Below are 18,240 nucleotides of genomic sequence, written 5' to 3' on the forward strand. Positions count from 1 at the left end.
ATTGGAACATAAATCTGATCTTAAACAATCTCTCTTGCTTGAATTATTTCGCTTGCTGCTCTTCTAATTATTTTAAAAGCTGTGCAATTTTGCGAGATGCTAAATCTGCAAGTATGCTGTGCTATTTTCTAGCATTCGAAGGAAACGTATTTTCACAAATTGGAATTGTTACAGCAACATCTACTATTAAATATTTTTCTAAATTTAATTATTGTTCAATTATACAGGCAATTATTCATAGAGACTGCAATACTGTGCAAAAGAAGGTTTTCTCATTTTTAATTATCCTAAGAAAAAAAGCTAAATTTTGTTATGCGATACAACTATTTAGTAAATTCAACAACTTGTAGATTCTCAAACTTTGATTGAATCGTGTAACATTTTTACATAATAAAATATAAAAAATAGTTTGTAGAAACCTGAAAATAAGCATAGGGTGTCTAGGATTATATTGGATCGCTGGTCAAGTTACCAACATGCAACCAATTCTACCATCTATTCAGAGAAGTTCGTCAATTAAACTAAGCTGCAACTACCATTAGTGTCCTATGTAACTGTTACTTCCATATTATCAACCACAACAATAGTCTCCCTTCCGTGCAGTGATCAAACTCATATTTTGAACAGCGCTTCCAAGCCCCTAAAACTTCCTTGAGTAACTTAAATCTACAGAAACTGCCATCAACGAAGTTTCTGCTGCAACAAACTTGGAGAATGCACGCAATCTACAACTTTCAAGAATTTTCATATAACTTCGCCTATTTATCTAGCAAATTGCAATGTGTGAAACACAAATTGGTTGCAACAGACAAATATTGACTGTCATTTATGTCTCAGAATCAATGCAACAGACATAATCTACAAAATTAGATTCCTTGCACATAGAGGGATCAGTTTGTTACTAAAAAGTTTGCTTCGAAGCACCTACGTTACTAAAAAAACTAGTAATTTGTCTCTTACCTATCTCAAAGCCTATGCTACCATATGATTTCTACTTCCAAATATACAAGTACAAAAACTATGATACAAATGACTTATTCTTTCATAAAGCAGCATATTCTCAGCTTGCGCTGCCACAAAATTGACTACAAACATTAAACATCCTCGTGCCCAGAAGTACATAGTCAACCGTACACTTAAAATTATGCTACGCATCTATACTCTGTTCCTCAGAAACTACTTCTAACCAGTTTTTAGCTATCTGAAGCCACGAAATTTGAGAATCTACAGAACACACGACTCCAAAGGTACAATCTAGTTTCTTGTGCACAGGATGACACACTCGAACAGCTCTCCAAGTGGCGATTGCAAGGAGTACAGGCTACTATCTCTCCCAATAATTGTTGGGAAGGTTCTGCTTCAAGGTCAAGAGGAGTTGGTGCTGTGCCTTACCAGAGGTGGACGAGGAACAGGGGTGGGAGGAGGCCCTCGCTGACGAAGGTGCTGCACCGGAGGGAGGATGATCTGCTGTGGGAGGCGTAGGTGGTGAGTTTGTCGAGTTTCCACGGATCTCGCCTGCCTGCTTCAGCACCTGGTATATGGCGTCCACGTCTGGCCACACGGGATAGAGTGACAGCAATGCAAAAGCACACGATAGACATCACAGGAAGTGATTTCCTGTTGTATCTTCAGTTTTTTTGTTTTTTTACATCTTTTTGGCTTTCGCTTCAGTCTCAACTGTTTCTTTGAGAGGGTCCTTTGGACAGCGAGTGTCTTCGCTTGGTCATTTATTTGTGGACTCTACGGTGGAACCTTCCTGCGGTGTGATTCATTGGTGCGGTTGCTTCTGTCTCTGATTTATTCTCATGTTTTGTTCGATAGCTACTTTCTTTCATGGTGAAGTTAGGTGAGTGGGAATCTCAGAGGGAGCATGAACACTTTTACCCCTGTTTTTTATTGATATGAATGAATAATGTATAAATGATTTAAGCACTGTTAATTCATTTGTTAACACTAGCTTTATGGGGCACTAAAAGTGACTATTTTACATTACTTTATAAAAATTTATTATGATATTAGAAAATATTCTGTACTCCTACTGATTTTCTGAAACTCTTTCCTTTATAAGTTATCTATTATTTGATTAAGCTAGGAGAATTTTAATCTAATTGAAAAAGAGGCTCCACACTCTTTTCTACTGATGAAGCATTAATGTTCTGAAGAAAAGCAGTGGAAAGGATGTTGATTGGAAGACACTTGTTGTTCAAAGGACCAGTCTCGACTTCATTTTCGCTGGCGCCTCGTCGAGGTCGTTTGTTCAAGGTCACTGAAGTTCATTTGATTATATACAGCGAAGATAAATGTTTCCCCGTGAGAAATGATTGACAAGGTGGGCGACGCGTGTTAGAAAAAGTTTATTTCGATCCTGACACAGCCTATGGTGATCAGGACACGTAACAAAATTGCTATCGATCGTTCGGAGGGTAGGCACATGCTGACGTCAATTGAAGTAAATCATGTTGAAAGGATTAAGAGCATATAACATGCTGCCGCGTAATTCGGGGATGAGGACCTTCGAATAATTTTCGACGTGGATAACACACCCCCTAACCCATCCTCAGACAAGTTATTCATGCGACGGTTCACCGTGTCCGGGGCCATTAGGGTAGCTCCTTGGCTCTGTCATGGTCGGAATCCAACAAGGTCACTTCACCCTTAATTCAAGTTTCAGAAGTTTTCAGAATCTTCACTAAATTTCTACCCTTATTATTAATGTAAATATGAAATAGTTCCGAGATGATGTTAAAAATATTATAGAACAATTCTGGCAACACTGGGCGATACAAAAGGCCACGAAAAATCCCCCAAAAAAATAACGTTGAAGCAATAATTTATTTGAAAAATTGTCCAAGGGGTGCGTTTCGCTCCAAACGATCATCATTTTCAGCGACCTCGAACAAAGACCAGGACACCGGCTGACGAAAAAATCATCGAGTTGACACGTGGCAGAGATAAAGACCTTTTCCTGCAGCCTCTTCCATTTAGGTATAAGGGGTGCGATGATGAGGAACGATCCGATTCGCTTTACCCGGTGCGGATTATATCGTTAATTCGACGATGGGCTCGTGGCAAGGGCGGATCGTGATATATCCCCGATCGATTATCCTTATCGAGAGACGATTAATGCGGTGATTTAGGGGTTCGGGGGGGATGTAGTCAAAAAGCCGATCGTTATACACGACGATGCGAATAGAACGAAACTTTCGTGCAAAGTTGTTCCTCCGGAGACGCTTCGTTTTCGTTTCTTTTTTCCTCGGTATGGAGGATCGATCGGTGCTCTCTCGAATTCTGCTCAATACCTCGTTAAATGTTATTCACGTAGAACACCAACGTTCCCAAGAAAAATGTTTGACGACCGACCACTTGTGGATCGCTCCACGGTGAAACATTTTTCTGAATCGCAGACGTCTGCGTAAAGTCCAATAACAAGAGAACACTATTGCTGGAGGTGACGATTTTACCTTTTGGGAAATTCTGTCTACGACTTTTTGATTTTTCCAGGTGGAAATAGTCTTTTATTTTTTGGTGTATCTTGAAAATTGTCGGTGACAGAGAAAAGTCGGTGGGATAAAAATTGGCTCTTTTTTCGTGTTCTGTGAGCATGTGCTGAAATGTTTTTTGGGTAATTGTTTACAACAATTTTGTTTGTTTAAACAATTTGATTTGAACAATTTTGGTAGGTGGTTCTGTAGAGCGTGAGACGACAATAAACTTTTGTCGGAACTATTTTTTTGTAAGTGTTACTCGAGATATGTGGAAAAATAAGATAGGGGTGGTTTTACTCTGGGGAATGAAAAAATGAAGGGGTAAAATGGTGTGACTGGCAGACGTCCAATTGTTACAATCTTATCTTCTCAGTTTGTACTGCATAACAAATTTTTAAAAAATTTCATTTTCATTTTTACTCCCCCATTTACTGACCGAATATAGTTTCTTAGTTTTAATAAAATTATGCACAAATATCGAATGACAAAAATCAGCGCAACTGAAAATATTTAATAAAATCCTCAAAATTATCATATAATAAAATTGTATAGAAATAATTTAGTAAAAATCCACTCCTAAATTGCATAAAAAACAATTTAGTAAAAACTTATCCCCATCAATGGGGGTAAAAGTAACACAAATCATAAAACAAAAATGACAAAAAGTACAACAATACAAAAACCTCAAAACACAACAAAACAAAAATATATTTTACACTATAAACAATAAAATGGCGTGTCAAACATTTTCCCGAGAATATCCCCCGATTTATTTTAGCAGATTTTGATACTTCTTTTTAACTGTAACGAGAGCATCGACGATCCTCGACGACGAGAGATAAAAAGTGAGAGAGAGAGAGAGAGAAAGAATGAGTAAGAGAGTAGAGAGAGAGAGAGAGAGAGAGAGAGAGAGAGAGAGAGAGAGAGAGAGAGAGAGAGAGAGAAAAGTTCTCGCCCGACGAAGCGAGTAGACCAAAAACCCTTCGAAGGGTTCAAAATTGGGTTCATACTTACTGTGCTCTGCGGTCGGCGCTTCGTCGACCTGAGTCTGTGTCTTCTGTCGTCGAAGAAGAGGGATGCCGCCGCTTTTTTTCGGACACGTCTTCGGCTGCACCTGCTGTATGCAATCGGTGTGTGCGTTCGCCTTGCAGCCGTGACACCTGACGCCCTGGCGACTGTGGCCCCGCAACACCTGGCCGCAAGCGTCGCAGGGGGTAATTTTACGGTAGGTGTACTCGCGCCATATGTGGCCACCTTGTGATTCCAAGCTTTTCCTGGAAAAATGGCCATTTTTATCAGTGGTTAACCGTTTGGTAATATTTTCCTAAAAATAATACTTTAGAGGATGATATGGTGATTTTTATTCTGGAATCTTTCTTTACGGGGGATGAAGTCACTTTTGAAGGGATGATTTGGGAATTTTGTCTGATATATTCGGTACATTTATTTCGTGACTTATTTGGTAAATTGTAATTTATTTTGGGACATTTGTGCAGTAGCTTTTTGAGGAACTGTTCGGTCGACCAATTAATATTAAATAATTATTACAGGTGAGGCAATTGTTAGTCGCTGGAGTTGCTCTGTTGTGATTGTCAGACGTGGGGTTCGTCAGTTTTGTGTCTCATTGTATAATTACAAATAATATAAATTTGTTTGTTAAACACAAAAATGTCGTATCATTCGATTCGTCGTTTAAAACTGAACAGAAAGTATGTAATACATTTTGTGTCTACTCAGCTTCCTTCTCGAGTAAATCAAGTTTCAAAAAGTACAGCTGAAGCGACCAATCACGTTTAAGGCAATTTTTCTCGAGAACGGAGGCTCGTAAACGAATGATGCGGCACATGTTTTCGGTTCAGTTTCTCACGAGGGTTCGATCGGTGGTCGAATTTTCCACGGAAAATCAATTTTAACGGTGATTGATTGAAATAATTTGCTGAATTACAGGTGAGAAAATTAGTTGCCTACCTGGACATGGCGACGACCGTGGAGACAGCATGGTACATCGCCTGCTTTCCTCTGTGTTAGTCGGCATTCGCAAAACAATAATTCCAGTTATTGAAAAGCAAACTGCTCTGGCTAACGCGCACGACAATTCCGTAGCGGATAAAACACACTATTGTTACATGGAAAAAAAGAGAAAAAAAGGAAACGTCACACATGCGAAAAACATGACGAGGAACGTCGGGCAATGAAAATGAATTAAAAACGATCGTGAAAAGCGTCGGTCTTTTGAAAAACAAATTCTCGTGGTGGGAAACGCTTGTCGAGGATACGAAACAGACACATGCACGCGGGACACAAATACTGACTTGTCTGTAGGCGGCGGTGTTGGCGGCGAGCTCGTCTTTAGACTCTTGAACGCTTTCAGCCATTTGTGCTTGGTACTTCCGGTCGAGCCATTCGACATCTTCCGGCTGCTCACCCCATCCGGTTGACCGGCTTCTCCGCTACCGAACAGCTCTTTCTGTAAATCGAATGAGATCACACACAACACATTTATTTAACATTTTTAAGCAATGCATTAACGTTTGAAAATTCTGTGAAAAATTCTGGACCGAAATGTTACTTATATCATGTACAGAAGTTATCGATTCCTCGGCGTCAGCCTCGAACGTATAACAGAATAAAGAGAATAATAATTTTTTTTTGTTTTTTAACAAAATTGTTGTCAGCATATTCGTGACATTGTCCCGATTAAAATGAGTCCAAACACGATACAGTTTGGATCATATTTACCCGAGTAATCCACGATGTAACACTCGCGTCCCACCGTTCGGATAATAGAGGTGCTACTAAACCGTGGATTAAAGACGTACGCGTGCTCCGAATTGTATCGTGTTTGGACTCATTTTAATCGGGAAGATCTCGCGAATGCGTTAGTAAATGTTCCATGAGAAAATAATTAAAAAAACTTATGTTACTGATAAATTACCTAATTATCTAATGAAATGCAAATTGTAGAGGGAGGTTATGCAATGTAGTTTGACTAACTTTTTTCTTGAGCATGTGCATTCTTTCGTCTTCATTCAATTTGATGGAACGAGAATTGCTAAACATTGAGCTGGTGCATTCTTGCCAATTTCCTTTTAGCGAAAAAAAAGGTCGCAGAAAATTGGGCAAGCGGAAACTCTTATCGGTCCCTGAGGACTGACGGTAATGGAAACAGCCGCGTTTCCGGTTGACTTGTTTGACGGGCCGTGCACGACCAGCTGGTAAATAGGCAGCCCAATGGAAGAGGAAGCCAGCACACGGTTTTAATGCGACGAAGGAACCGGCATTAATTGGATTCGACACTGAACACGTGATGGCCCGTCAAGATACGCGTTCAAATGCCACTGTTGTACGTCTCTGTGTGCACATGTATGCATGCCCATTGTCGGTGCATTGTGTGTGCATTGTATAGACACTTGATTCGATCCTCCTATTGTCTCGAACGATTTGATCGGGGAGAAGGTGCAATTCTATTAAACACGACTTGCTAAGATCATCGAAAATGACTCGTTTATTTTAATGAACATTGTGCCGTGCAAATGGTACTTTTCAGTATTTTTCTTTAACATTTTACTGTAAATGGTAATTTACTTATTTACTTTAGTTATTTTATTTACTTGTTTATTTTTCTTTAATATTTTACTGTAAATGGTACTTATCGTAATGGTACTTTTAATTTTAGTATTACGGAAATGGTACCTTTCAGTATTTTTTAAAATAGATTATTGTAAGTAGCGTTCAATTAGGGTGAATGAATTATCAATGCGAGTGAATGAAATTGTTTGTGTCAATGGAGATTGTTAAAGATATTTAGCTATTGTAAAATTGGTACTGTCAATTTTGCAATTCAATGTATAGATTGCAAAGAAGTTACTTTTGGTGTTCTTTGGTGAATGTTACTGTTCAAACTCGGACGGCTGTTGCTCACAAACAAGCTGTGCCACGTATGATCCCATTGTATCGGAGAATGTATATGTGTATTTCGGCGACTTCATTCATGCACCGGAGGTGCATCGACCACACAAACTGCATTCACCGTCACCTAACAATGCACTATTCAACGCGGTTATCAACTGTCGAAACGAACAAACCGAAACGAATGGGAAATAAGCGCGGACCACCATTAATTGCAACAATATGATCAACAATAATAACAACAACACAATTTGCTCATTACACCACAGGAAAAGGAAAAAAATAAATGTACACACACACACACACACGGAAATAACAATTCGTGACATAGTCCACGTTTCAATTATGCATTTAATTTAATATTGTTATTAAACGCGAGGCAACTTTTTAATTAAATATTACCATAAAAAGAAAGAAATAAATATTGAAAAGCAGAAGTAAAAATTAATAAGAAATGAACTTCGAATACGTTTTATTTATGCGTTCAGTTTAACATTATGATTAAAAACGGTTATATTTTTTAATTAAAATTGATTTCATTTTTTAAAAATTAAAATTGATTGTGAATTTAGAAGGAAATCGAATAAATATTGATCAACATTAAAATGGAAATAAACGGGGCGAGTAATGATGTTAATTTTGTATAAGCAGAATTTGATTTTGTTATTAATTATAATCGAACTTGCAAACCTGATTGCGCCTAATTGTTTTTATGTAAGAAGAGTGCACTTCCACTGATTTTCGGTGGGAGACGGTAGGGGGGGAAGCGGAGGAAAGTGAATGAAGGGTGAAAGTGCAATAGCCGTGTGGCATTTCAAGGACCTAGTTCCAGAATGGCTCCCGGTCTCTCTCGGGAGTTTAAGAATTAATATGGCCGCGCAAATTTGAAGCATCCGAGACTTTTTCTTATTAAAAAATTTCACCCCATTCGAATATTTTATTATCCAATTTTTTAAATAGTCGAAACGCCCCCTCTGCGAACGAGCATTCAATTCTGAAATACTGGTGTGTTCAAATCGTCAAATCTTTAAACATTTGTGTTACTTGAAAATTTGGAAGCGGTCAAATATCTTATTGCTTTTGGTATGGTCAAAATGTATATGTTCAGAGAAGAATATGTTAAGAATTTTGGGAATATTTATTACTGAACTGTGGATTTTATGCATTTTATATATTTTTAATCTTCTACAGTTGGAAATTTTTAAACAATTTCAATACGATTTTTATTTTCGCTGAAATATGACATAGAACTCAGCAAAATTTATATTTGCATAAATACCTGCAGATTATTGATTGCTAATAGTTTAGGAACATGAATAATATTGAACATTGGGAACATTCCACAATTTTCAAAATTTAGTAAAGTTTCTATAAAACAGTGACCCACATTTGGAAGTTCGATACATCACACAATAAACAAACAACAAAACTTATGGTTAACAGTGGTTGCCACGTTAAAAAAGACGATCTATGAAATGAAAATACAAAAATTGAAAAAAATTGATATGTTCTAAGTCACATCCAAAAGTCAAATAAAAATTGAAATAGTCTAAAATAAGCAAACAAATAATGGGAAATAAAGATACATTGAAACCAAACCAGTCTAACACAAAAAATCTAAACAAAAATGAAAACAGTCTAACACACCACCAAAAACAAAATTAAAATGTAAACAATCTCAAATAAACGCACATTACACTTCCAGAAACAACGTAAATAAACAAACACCACCACCCAAAACAAACACAAAAGCTCAGAAATAAAAATTAAATATTCGTCCATCATCTTGAATGCGAAAACAAAACGGTCTGTCCACCTGTCACCTGACCCCCCAACCCCAACAGCCCGCATCAACCCCTAAAATTACACCACGCGACTGAACCACCGCCGGCAAGGTACGCGATCCCAGAAGAGTCCATTCCGACGAGCTTAATGCCACCCAGCTCCTCCAAACAACTTCCTGGAGGTCCACGTGTCCTCCTCCTCATCCCCTTGGCACGTGTCACCATTCCACACCACCAGGGGGGCCCATGAAAACATCACGTGATCAACCTGGACCCCCTCGAAAAAACGCACCAAAACAAAAGGCACAAAATCAAACTGCATCAAATCAACCACGGAATCAAAAAAACCATAAAAATCGAGAAAAACTAACAAACACTTTCGAGGTGTTTGCGGGAGATGGTGGGAGGGTGGTTTGAAACGGTTTGGAAGCGCATTGGCAGCCCTCCACCTTGATCACCGATCCCCAGGTGCACCAGGACGCATCGTGGTTGCATGGCAACAAACACTCGACTCGCTGAATGAGAGAACGCCAGGTGAATGGTTCGAAATTTTTCGACTTGTCACTTGCCAGGGTGGTTGTGCCTCGTTTGATATCGTGGATTCGCGTTTGAAGGGGTTTGAAGGTACTAACGACTCGTGTGCGCAACGTTGTCCAACCCATGTCCGAAGGATTCGATGAGGATTTTGACGAGACACTGCGAGGAGTGCTGCTGTGTGCCTGCTACCCTGACCTAGGAAGGCGGACTCGGCGAGAGAGGAGGCCGGGAATGGATTTTCAGACGCGAGTGTTGGACGGTGACCCAGTTGTGAGGGCGCATGTCGTGCGATTGCGCGCCGTATTTATTCGGACGATGCCGGGCGAGAGCGGTTTTTGGGGGGCCGGTGTTTACCGGAGGCCGGCTGAGGGGGTCACGGCACCAGGGGGTTCAGTTTCAGGGGGTTTGAGCATGGGGAATGTAGTGGGAAAAATTTTTTGAGGGTTTTGGGAAGTTTCAGGCGGATGGGGTTTGTTTTTGTTTGAGGGGGTCGATTTGGTTGGTGACTCCAATTGGTCTTCTAGGGGTGGTTTCGAAGATTTTGGGATGGGTGGGGTTTTCGGGGGCCGGCGTTTACCAGAGGATGGCTGAAGGGGTTCAGTTTGAGGGGGTTTGGGCATGGGGAATGTAGTAGGAAAAATTTTTTTGGGGGTTTTGGGAAGTTTCAGGCGGATGGGGTTTGTTTTTGTTTGAGGGGGTCGATTTGGTTGGTGACTCCAATTGGTCTTCTAGGGGTGGTTTCGAAGATTTTGGGATGGGTGGGGTTTTCGGGGGCCGGCGTTTACCAGAGGATGGCTGAGGGAATTGAGTTTGAGGGGGTTTGAGCATGGGGAATGTAGTGGGAAAAATTTTTTGGGGGTTTTGGCAAGTTTCAGGTGGATGGGGTATGTTTTTGTTTGAGGGGTTCGATTTGGTTGGTGAATCCAGTTGGTCTTCTAGGGATGGTTTCGGAGAGTTAGATATAAATGGGGTTTTTGGGGGTCAGTGTTTACTGGTGGCCAGCTGAGGGGTTTGCACGAGGGGGTTGTGTTTGAGGGCGTTTGGACATGGGGAACGTAGTGGGAAAAATTTTTTGGGGCTTTTGGGAAGTTTGAGGTGGATGGGGTTTGTTTATGTTTGAAGGATTCGATTTGGTTGGTGACCCCAATTGGGCGTTTACCGAAGGCCGGCTAAGGGGGTTGAGTTTGAGGGGGTTTGGACACGGGGATTGTTGTGGGGAAGATTTTTTGGGGGTTTTAGGAGGTTTGAGGCGGATGGGGTTTGTTTATGTTTGAAGGGTTCGATTTGGTTTGAGACCCCAATTGGTCTTCTAGGGATGGTTTCGGAGATTTCGGTTTGAATGGGGTTTTGGGGGCCGGCGTTTACCGGAGGCCGGCTGAGGGGGTTACGGATGGGGGGGTTGAGTTTGAGGGGGTTTGGACACGGGGAATGCTGTGGGAAGACTTATTTTGGGGTGGGTTTTGGAAATTTTGTGGTGGATAAGGTTTGTTTTTGTTCTGGAATTCGGATAGCTTTGGTGATTATAATTGGGATTGTAGGGGTGACTTTGATAGGGGCTGGTTGTTGAGAGTTTGAGATGAATGAGGTTTGTTTTTGTTTTGGGGGGTTTGTCTGGGAAAAGCTGATTGGATAGGTAATGGGAATTGTTCCTTTAGGGGTGGTTTCAGTAAACTAAGAATTTGAACACTTTTGAGAACAAGGAAGAAAATAACTGCAGTTAAGAGAATTTTCATCGGCACGCTAAAATTCATTAAAACCTGCAAAATTTTGAGGATAGTTTTTGACACTTCGAAGATTGGGGAACTCCGAGAGTTGAGCGACGACGACGCAACTTTAATTACGAACATTCTTGCCGGAGCGTTCAGGTTACCAGATAATTAAACTATCTTTTTAGGGGTGGTTTTAGACACTTTCGAACATAATGATCAATTAAAATCGAAGAAGTAGGACCCAACGATTTTTCATCCTATTCCAAAATGTTTATATAATCACGACACTTACAACCTTCCCTCAACTGCGACGCAAAATTTCACGAAATAAGTTACAAATACCCTGTCATCTATTTCATCCCCTAGAGATAATTAAGCGATTATGTAGTGGAGAAACTGGGACACATCAAGGTCAGTTTCTGGCAGTGATCTGTCATCTTGGAGCCATCTCCTTAGACCTCGAGGTCCCAAAAGGCAACACGCCAGCCATCTTGTACAAGCTGCTGGAGAATGGGTCAACCCCTAACACGAAGGAAATTGCCACGAGTGATCGAAGCAGCCAATTATCGGTAGCCGGACAGCTTGTTCCATAGATACGAGTATCTGCTCGCTGTCGGAAGGTCCATTAGGACGCGTCTTGTTGAAAATTTTAGCGAAACTTGATCCCCCCTCCCTCCAACCCCCCCGCAACCCCTGTTATCGATGCTTTCGTGAAAGCACGCCGATTAAACGCCGCTTGAATCGCCAATCTGCATGTCTGAGACCCTCCGTCGCTCGGAGATAACTTTGCCACTGCTTTTGCATCCCTCGTTTCTCTCAATATAGTGCAAAATAATTAAAAAATTCATAAAAACGTGCCCCTAACGAAATAAATAGAAACTTTAGAATTATTCTTAATTATTCGTAATAATGGGTGTGGTATACCAGAATATTCTCAGCAATTAAATTATTGATTTGTGCCAGGTAATATAAATGTAATATAAATTAAACGTTTTTGCGAAGACTGAAATGGAAAAATAAAAAATGTTGAACCAGCAGGTAGAGTCGGACGAAACAAATTTGATGGACTCCTACGAACACTCATATTTGTTCATATCTGTACGTTTTCAAAACGGCCCTTGAAACGGGGGATGAAAAACACGTTGGATAAAATATTTTCAAAGCTCTTGATCGTTGGAAAAAACATTGTGTGTACAGCTTGTGCATTTTTAAATAGAGGATTCACGTGTGCAGACAGTTAAGAATTATTTATTTAAAAAATATTTGTTGAAGCATAGCACTGTTTCTCGAGTTTGTTTTGAAAAATATGAAAATCTTTTTCGGAGAGGATTATATGAGAAAAAAGTTTCCAAAAACACTTCTGTGAATAGTCGGACTTGCAAAATTAAAAATACTTTTAATACATTGAAAAATGGGTAGAAATAATTTTAACATCGATTGCACTGGTGTAAAATGCTAACGAAAAATTTTGTTCAGTGGACTAGTCGAGACGAGTGAGATGTTTTGAAAAATTTGCAACTGGTGGCTGTATAGATGGTTTTTGGGGGGGTGAGTTAGGGGACACCCGGTATGTTAAGCAGTCTTAAGGGGAAGAAACGTCGACAGTCGTTCCGAATACCGAATTTATCCGCGACTGGGCGTATTCCTTGGTATTTGGGCTGTCCGCGTGCCACCGGAAGGATCAGGACACGTCGCATTCAGGAATTGTGCGAATGCTCGAGCGGAACGCTCGAATCAGGCCAATCGTCCTCGATGGGGCCGGTGCATTCGATGCGCAAGCACATGCACATACTTCAGAGTCGTATGCAAATCAATATTATTGAATTCCGCGTGGCGTGTGTTACGCGGATTCAGGAAAAAAAACCCGGTGACTAAGCACTTCATTAAGGGGTTGCTGGAAACCATACGAGTCGAAGCATATTTCAACATTTTTTTACTCGTGTCCGATTATTCTTCGGCGAAGAATATTTTCTGGCGTTTTAAAGAGGGCACTTTTAAGAGCATTGCTACAAAATTTCATGGAAACATTTTCAAAAATTGACGAATTCTGCAGGATTTTGTAAAACGTGTTTTATAACAGATAACTTTGGAATGACTTTTCTAATCCTCTTTTTTCCGGGAGCAAACAATTTTTTGAAAATGGAAAAATTTATAAAAGGTGGGCGATCTAGAATTGTTATTAGCGGCACTAAGTAATCGAGTTAAACAAAATTGTTACAGGTACTGAGCATCTCGTATCCACTTCAGAAAGCAATATAAAAATAAAGATCCGCTTTAATCAACTCTAATCATTTATTTTTTAAATTTCGATTGAGTATTTAAAAAATCGTGTTTATCCTTGAACTGGTACAAAAATAATCAACTATTCCTCACGGGAATTAAACAATAAGATAGAATATATATAATAAAAGGAATTGACAACATTTTTTACTAAACTGAAAACGTATTGTTTTCAAACTCAAACGTTCCCGTACCATAACAATACACACTCCCAACCAAAAAACCTTCAAAAACGATGTCAACCTTCCAATTAAAAAAACAATATATCCAAAATAAGATAACAATTAATTTATAAATAAACTCTCAGGTCACAAACCAAACTAATGCACACATAAACAACTAAATAACTTCCACATAAAATCAGTATCATCCAAATTAATTTCGAGCCCGTTACACAACCTGACACAATCCCAAGCCAACTAAAAAATTTAAATTCGCCTAACAGATAAGGAAGCTAATTGACAAAAAAGAAAAGTACACCAGACGCCACTGCTCATTTTAAAACTGATTTGTAATTTTCTAAGGCGGGGAATCCCGGAGGAAAAAGTGTCCTAAGTGACCGAAAGAAACTGTGCAACGATCGCCGAGCATGATCTCGTCCGGCGACTATACTCACACGGAGTCGTTTAACTGCAGCTCCCGGCTCGCCTAATGTCTCTGTTTCCCCGACGAAAGTGGCCGTCGACTGCTCGCAAATGCGCCCGGTTGCACGTGCAGGTGCATTGTACTTGCTACGTAGAAGGGAACAATGGCAGGCTCGTGCTAATTTTAATCGGCCCGATGCCACTCGAGAGAGTCGAGAGAGACCAGTTCTTTCTTTCTGACGACGATCGACAACCTCCTCTCGTTTCCTTCTACCGTTGGACCTCTCTTCGATTGCCAACCGAGACTGGCTCGCTTTCTGTCGACGTGCTTGTGCAAACGTGTTAGCCGATTCACCTACTTGACGTTTCGAACACACTCGACCGGGGCTCTGTCAGGTCACCGCGTTGGTCCAATTGGTTTGGGTATTGGTGGGGATAACTGAACGGGGAGCTTGATATTTGACATTTTTGGTGGTGGGGCAATTTTTGGGCCTCATTTTGGGACCGATTCGATTAGAATTATAATGTTGAACAACGTTCATAACGACTGAGTAACGTTTTTGATTGTGTGAAAATTTTGTGAGGATTTTCTTGGGTCCCATTTTGGGCCTGATCTGATTCGGATCGCAATGTTAAGGGGACTGATCAGGAAATTGGGAATCATGAAGACTGGATAGTATTTTTGGTGGTGTTGTTATTCCTGTGAGGATTTTCTTGGGCCCCATTTTTTTGGGCCTGATCTGATCGGGATCGTAATGTTAAGGGGACTGAGCAGGAAATTGGGAATCATGGATAGCATTTTTGGTGGTGTTGTTATTCCTGTGAGGATTTTCTTGGGCCCAATTTTGGGCCTGATCTGATTCGGATCGTAATGGTAAGGGGACTGAGCAGGAAATTGGGAATCATGGATAGTATTATTTTTGGTGATGTTGTTATTCCTCTGAGGATTTTTTTGGGCCTTGTTTTGGGTCCGATCTCACTCAGATTCAAGTCTGTCCCTAGACCACAGTAAATATCCCTAGACAATTCCCAGGATCGTAGTACTGTAAGGAAAAGTATCCTCCCAAAAAATTGATCGCATTCAACAATTTATAAAAATGTTATTAATAAATGAATATCACTGAAAATTTTTGCATGTATGCTCCAATATCAAGACTATTCTACAAAAAAATTTCAAGTAAAAATGTATACCGTAAGGACGTCAAAAAAATTACACTATCGACTTCTGAACTCAGCTGGTAAGTGTGTCGAGCAGTGATTAAGCGTCACGCAGCCATTAGTTTCAAATGGCAAACGAACATGACGAGGGTCCACTCGAGAAGTGTCGTCCCGATTGACTGAAACTTGGTATTTAGAGGCGGTTTTCCCGAATTATCAGGACTTCGGTGCTGCCAACAGTAATGTCCCTAGGGGGACAGTCCGGTGGAAGTTTTCCCCGCAAAAACTTGCCACTTTCCCGGACTAACCAGGTCCGGAAAACCGCGACATGGCTCGTCGAAACTTTTTTCATCCGGGCCGGGACGGCCGCAAGAAACGAAAGTTGGGGGGGGGAGAGGAGGGAAGTCGTTCCACGACTTTCCGATTGGATAACGCGTCCCTCAGGACCAGGAAGAATCATCGATTCCTCGGACTTTTTGCCCTAGCTTCGTTCCTCTTCGACGAGGATATAAGATACAAGATACAATAAAAAAGAAAGCGACATGTGTTCAATGTTGCTCGGCCAAACAAAATTATAACACGTTCGAAATTGGTTCCTGTACGATTCGAACTTCGATTCAAGCTTGTACAAATTTTTATTCTCGAGAGAGAAAAAAAAATGTAACAGTTTATATTTCTTCGTATATTCTCATTTCATCGAAACAGCAGCACATGTTTCATTCAGTGTAATAAAACGGCTATAAAAATCGTACTTCAAATTTTATGGTCCCGTTTTAAAGGGGATATTCCAATCTTCGAATTCGTGAAAATCTGAGTAGCGAGAAAAATTGTTTAGACTTCATGGAGATATTTGAATTTGTAAAATTGTCAAGAATTGAAAAGATTTTAGAATAAGGATGTCAGAGTTCATGAAAGTTTAAAACCTGCATTTTCCCATCCGTTTTCCAGTGTAAAAACATTCTCAAGAAAGAAACAACTTAGGGTTGTTGAAAGACGTTGTTTGCTCGCTGTTCAAAACAAGCTCAGGTTGGTTTTTGTCTGTCTTCTTGCTACAAAGTTGCAAAGGATTAAACTTCTGAAGTTCCGTGGGGAGGTTAAGTCTAAAACCCTTCTTGAAGAAAGAAACAACTATCTTCACTTTTTCGCCTAATTTATATTGCAAAAGTGTCCTTGAAATAAAAATAACTTAAGTGCGCTAAAAGTAGGAACTTCAACTTTTAATATCAGCCCAGTCAGATCATTATCCAATTATTTCCCACAAAGTTGCAATAGTTGAACTTTCCCAAGCCCTCTTCACCTGTCTTCGCTTCTTTGCTAATTTTTTATTGGAAAAATATCGTCGAGAAAAAACCAACTTTGTGGCATCAAAACAGCAGAGTTATATCAGTCTAGGCAAATTGCGCAATTCTTTTTCCGACTGCCCATCCAAGATAATTAAAATGACATGTAACGAACGGATTACTCGAATAAATAATAAGCCGTGATTTCAATAAATTCCCGAGACCTCTTGAAATTAAAGAAATAACAGTGAATTAAATATCGACTGGCAAACGTCGATGGAATCCGTAAAAGAAACGAAGGTCCAGAGTTGGAATTATTGAATCGACAAGAGAGACGAGCTGTCCCTTTGTAGTGCACGCCACGGTGGAACGATATTATTAACAATAAATTGACAATACCTGTGCTTGCACGGCCGCGAGGTTCAGCTGTGCCTCGCCAAGCTCGAAACGCTTCATGGAAATGTCTTTCTGCAGCTCGGCCACTTTAGTGTAAAGGTTGCTTTCGGCGCTCCTGCAATCACAGAGGGACACCGTTCACAGCTGGTTGTTCGAGTTTCTGGGGATTAAATGGGTCGAGTGTTTCCACCGAGCGAAGAACCACTGTGAAATTGTCCGTTCGTCACGTGTTACCCCTTCACGGACTCGAAGAGCTCGAAGGATACCGCACAACAACCGATTAGACACCTCTTTCACTCTAATACTCGTATTCACAATATTTCGCTCGATATCCACGCTAAACCCCCACCGCAGACTTTTCAAGCCTGTTCAAGGTCAATTATGACGCTATTTACGACTCCTAACATTGTTAACAAAACTACTTTTCACCGCATGCAACATTGGGAAAGATATACAGCATATTAACAGCATCAGAAACGTAGTAAGACAATAATTTACTCGAGTCGTACGATTAAATAATAAAAATTTCAACATTACTGGGGGGATCTTAGCGAATGTAGGAGTTCATGTTCGCACTTACTTGCGTTGCATGCGCATCAGCGAGTCCAAAGCCTCCTGGAGCCCCGAAATTTTCTGGCTGAGAGCGTCGTGTTCCCGTCGGAGATCCTCTATCAGTGGCAGGGTGCTCGATCCCGTCGGAGCCAGCTCGTCCCTCAAGGCAGGTACCTGATTGATTCTCTCCATTGGTACCTGTTCCGGAGGGCCTGGAGGGACGAACAAACGTCTGGCAGGTTTTTTCGATGGAGTCGCTATGACTGCCAAACTTCGTGCTAGAATCTGACCGAGAAAAGTAATATTTTAAACAACAGACAGGAAAATTGCTAAGCTGTACCACTTCTGGGCGTTCCTAACAATAAACTGATCATAAGTACGACTTACATTCCCACCGAAAACATTTTGAAATACTTTTGAACCTCTTTTTTCCGGAAATTGTAAAATTCGAATTTCTTTGTTGAATAATTCGGAAACCAAAAATTTTAGGGAGGTCTACTAGACGGCATTCGAAAGAGTATAAAGTGGACTATTAATTATGAATTTTTGGTCAATACGAGGTATCT

General features: G+C 40.4%; 1 protein-coding gene across 3 annotated transcripts in view; it reads right to left on the reverse strand.

The window, feature by feature from the left end:
• The window catches only part of Stacl (SH3 and cysteine-rich domain-containing protein), a 56,108-nt gene that overhangs the window by 7,227 nt on the left and 30,641 nt on the right, over positions 1 to 18,240 (reverse strand). Inside the window, exons 4-9 of one of the 3 annotated variants that reach the window (XM_076796668.1) lie at positions 17,703 to 17,959; positions 17,126 to 17,237; positions 5,798 to 5,952; positions 5,454 to 5,504; positions 4,500 to 4,759; positions 1,393 to 1,551 (exon numbers count right to left, since the gene is read on the reverse strand). In XM_076796668.1, coding sequence (XP_076652783.1) covers positions 1,393 to 1,551; positions 4,500 to 4,759; positions 5,454 to 5,504; positions 5,798 to 5,952; positions 17,126 to 17,237; positions 17,703 to 17,959 — 994 coding nt within the window. The remainder of the gene's footprint in view (positions 1 to 1,392; positions 1,552 to 4,499; positions 4,760 to 5,453; positions 5,505 to 5,797; positions 5,953 to 17,125; positions 17,238 to 17,702; positions 17,960 to 18,240) is intronic. The other 2 variants (XM_076796669.1, XM_076796671.1) reach the window with 2 other exon arrangements.

Source organism: Halictus rubicundus, chromosome 11 (genome assembly GCF_050948215.1).
Source record: "Halictus rubicundus isolate RS-2024b chromosome 11, iyHalRubi1_principal, whole genome shotgun sequence".
Classification (NCBI taxonomy): Eukaryota; Metazoa; Arthropoda; class Insecta; order Hymenoptera; family Halictidae; genus Halictus; species Halictus rubicundus.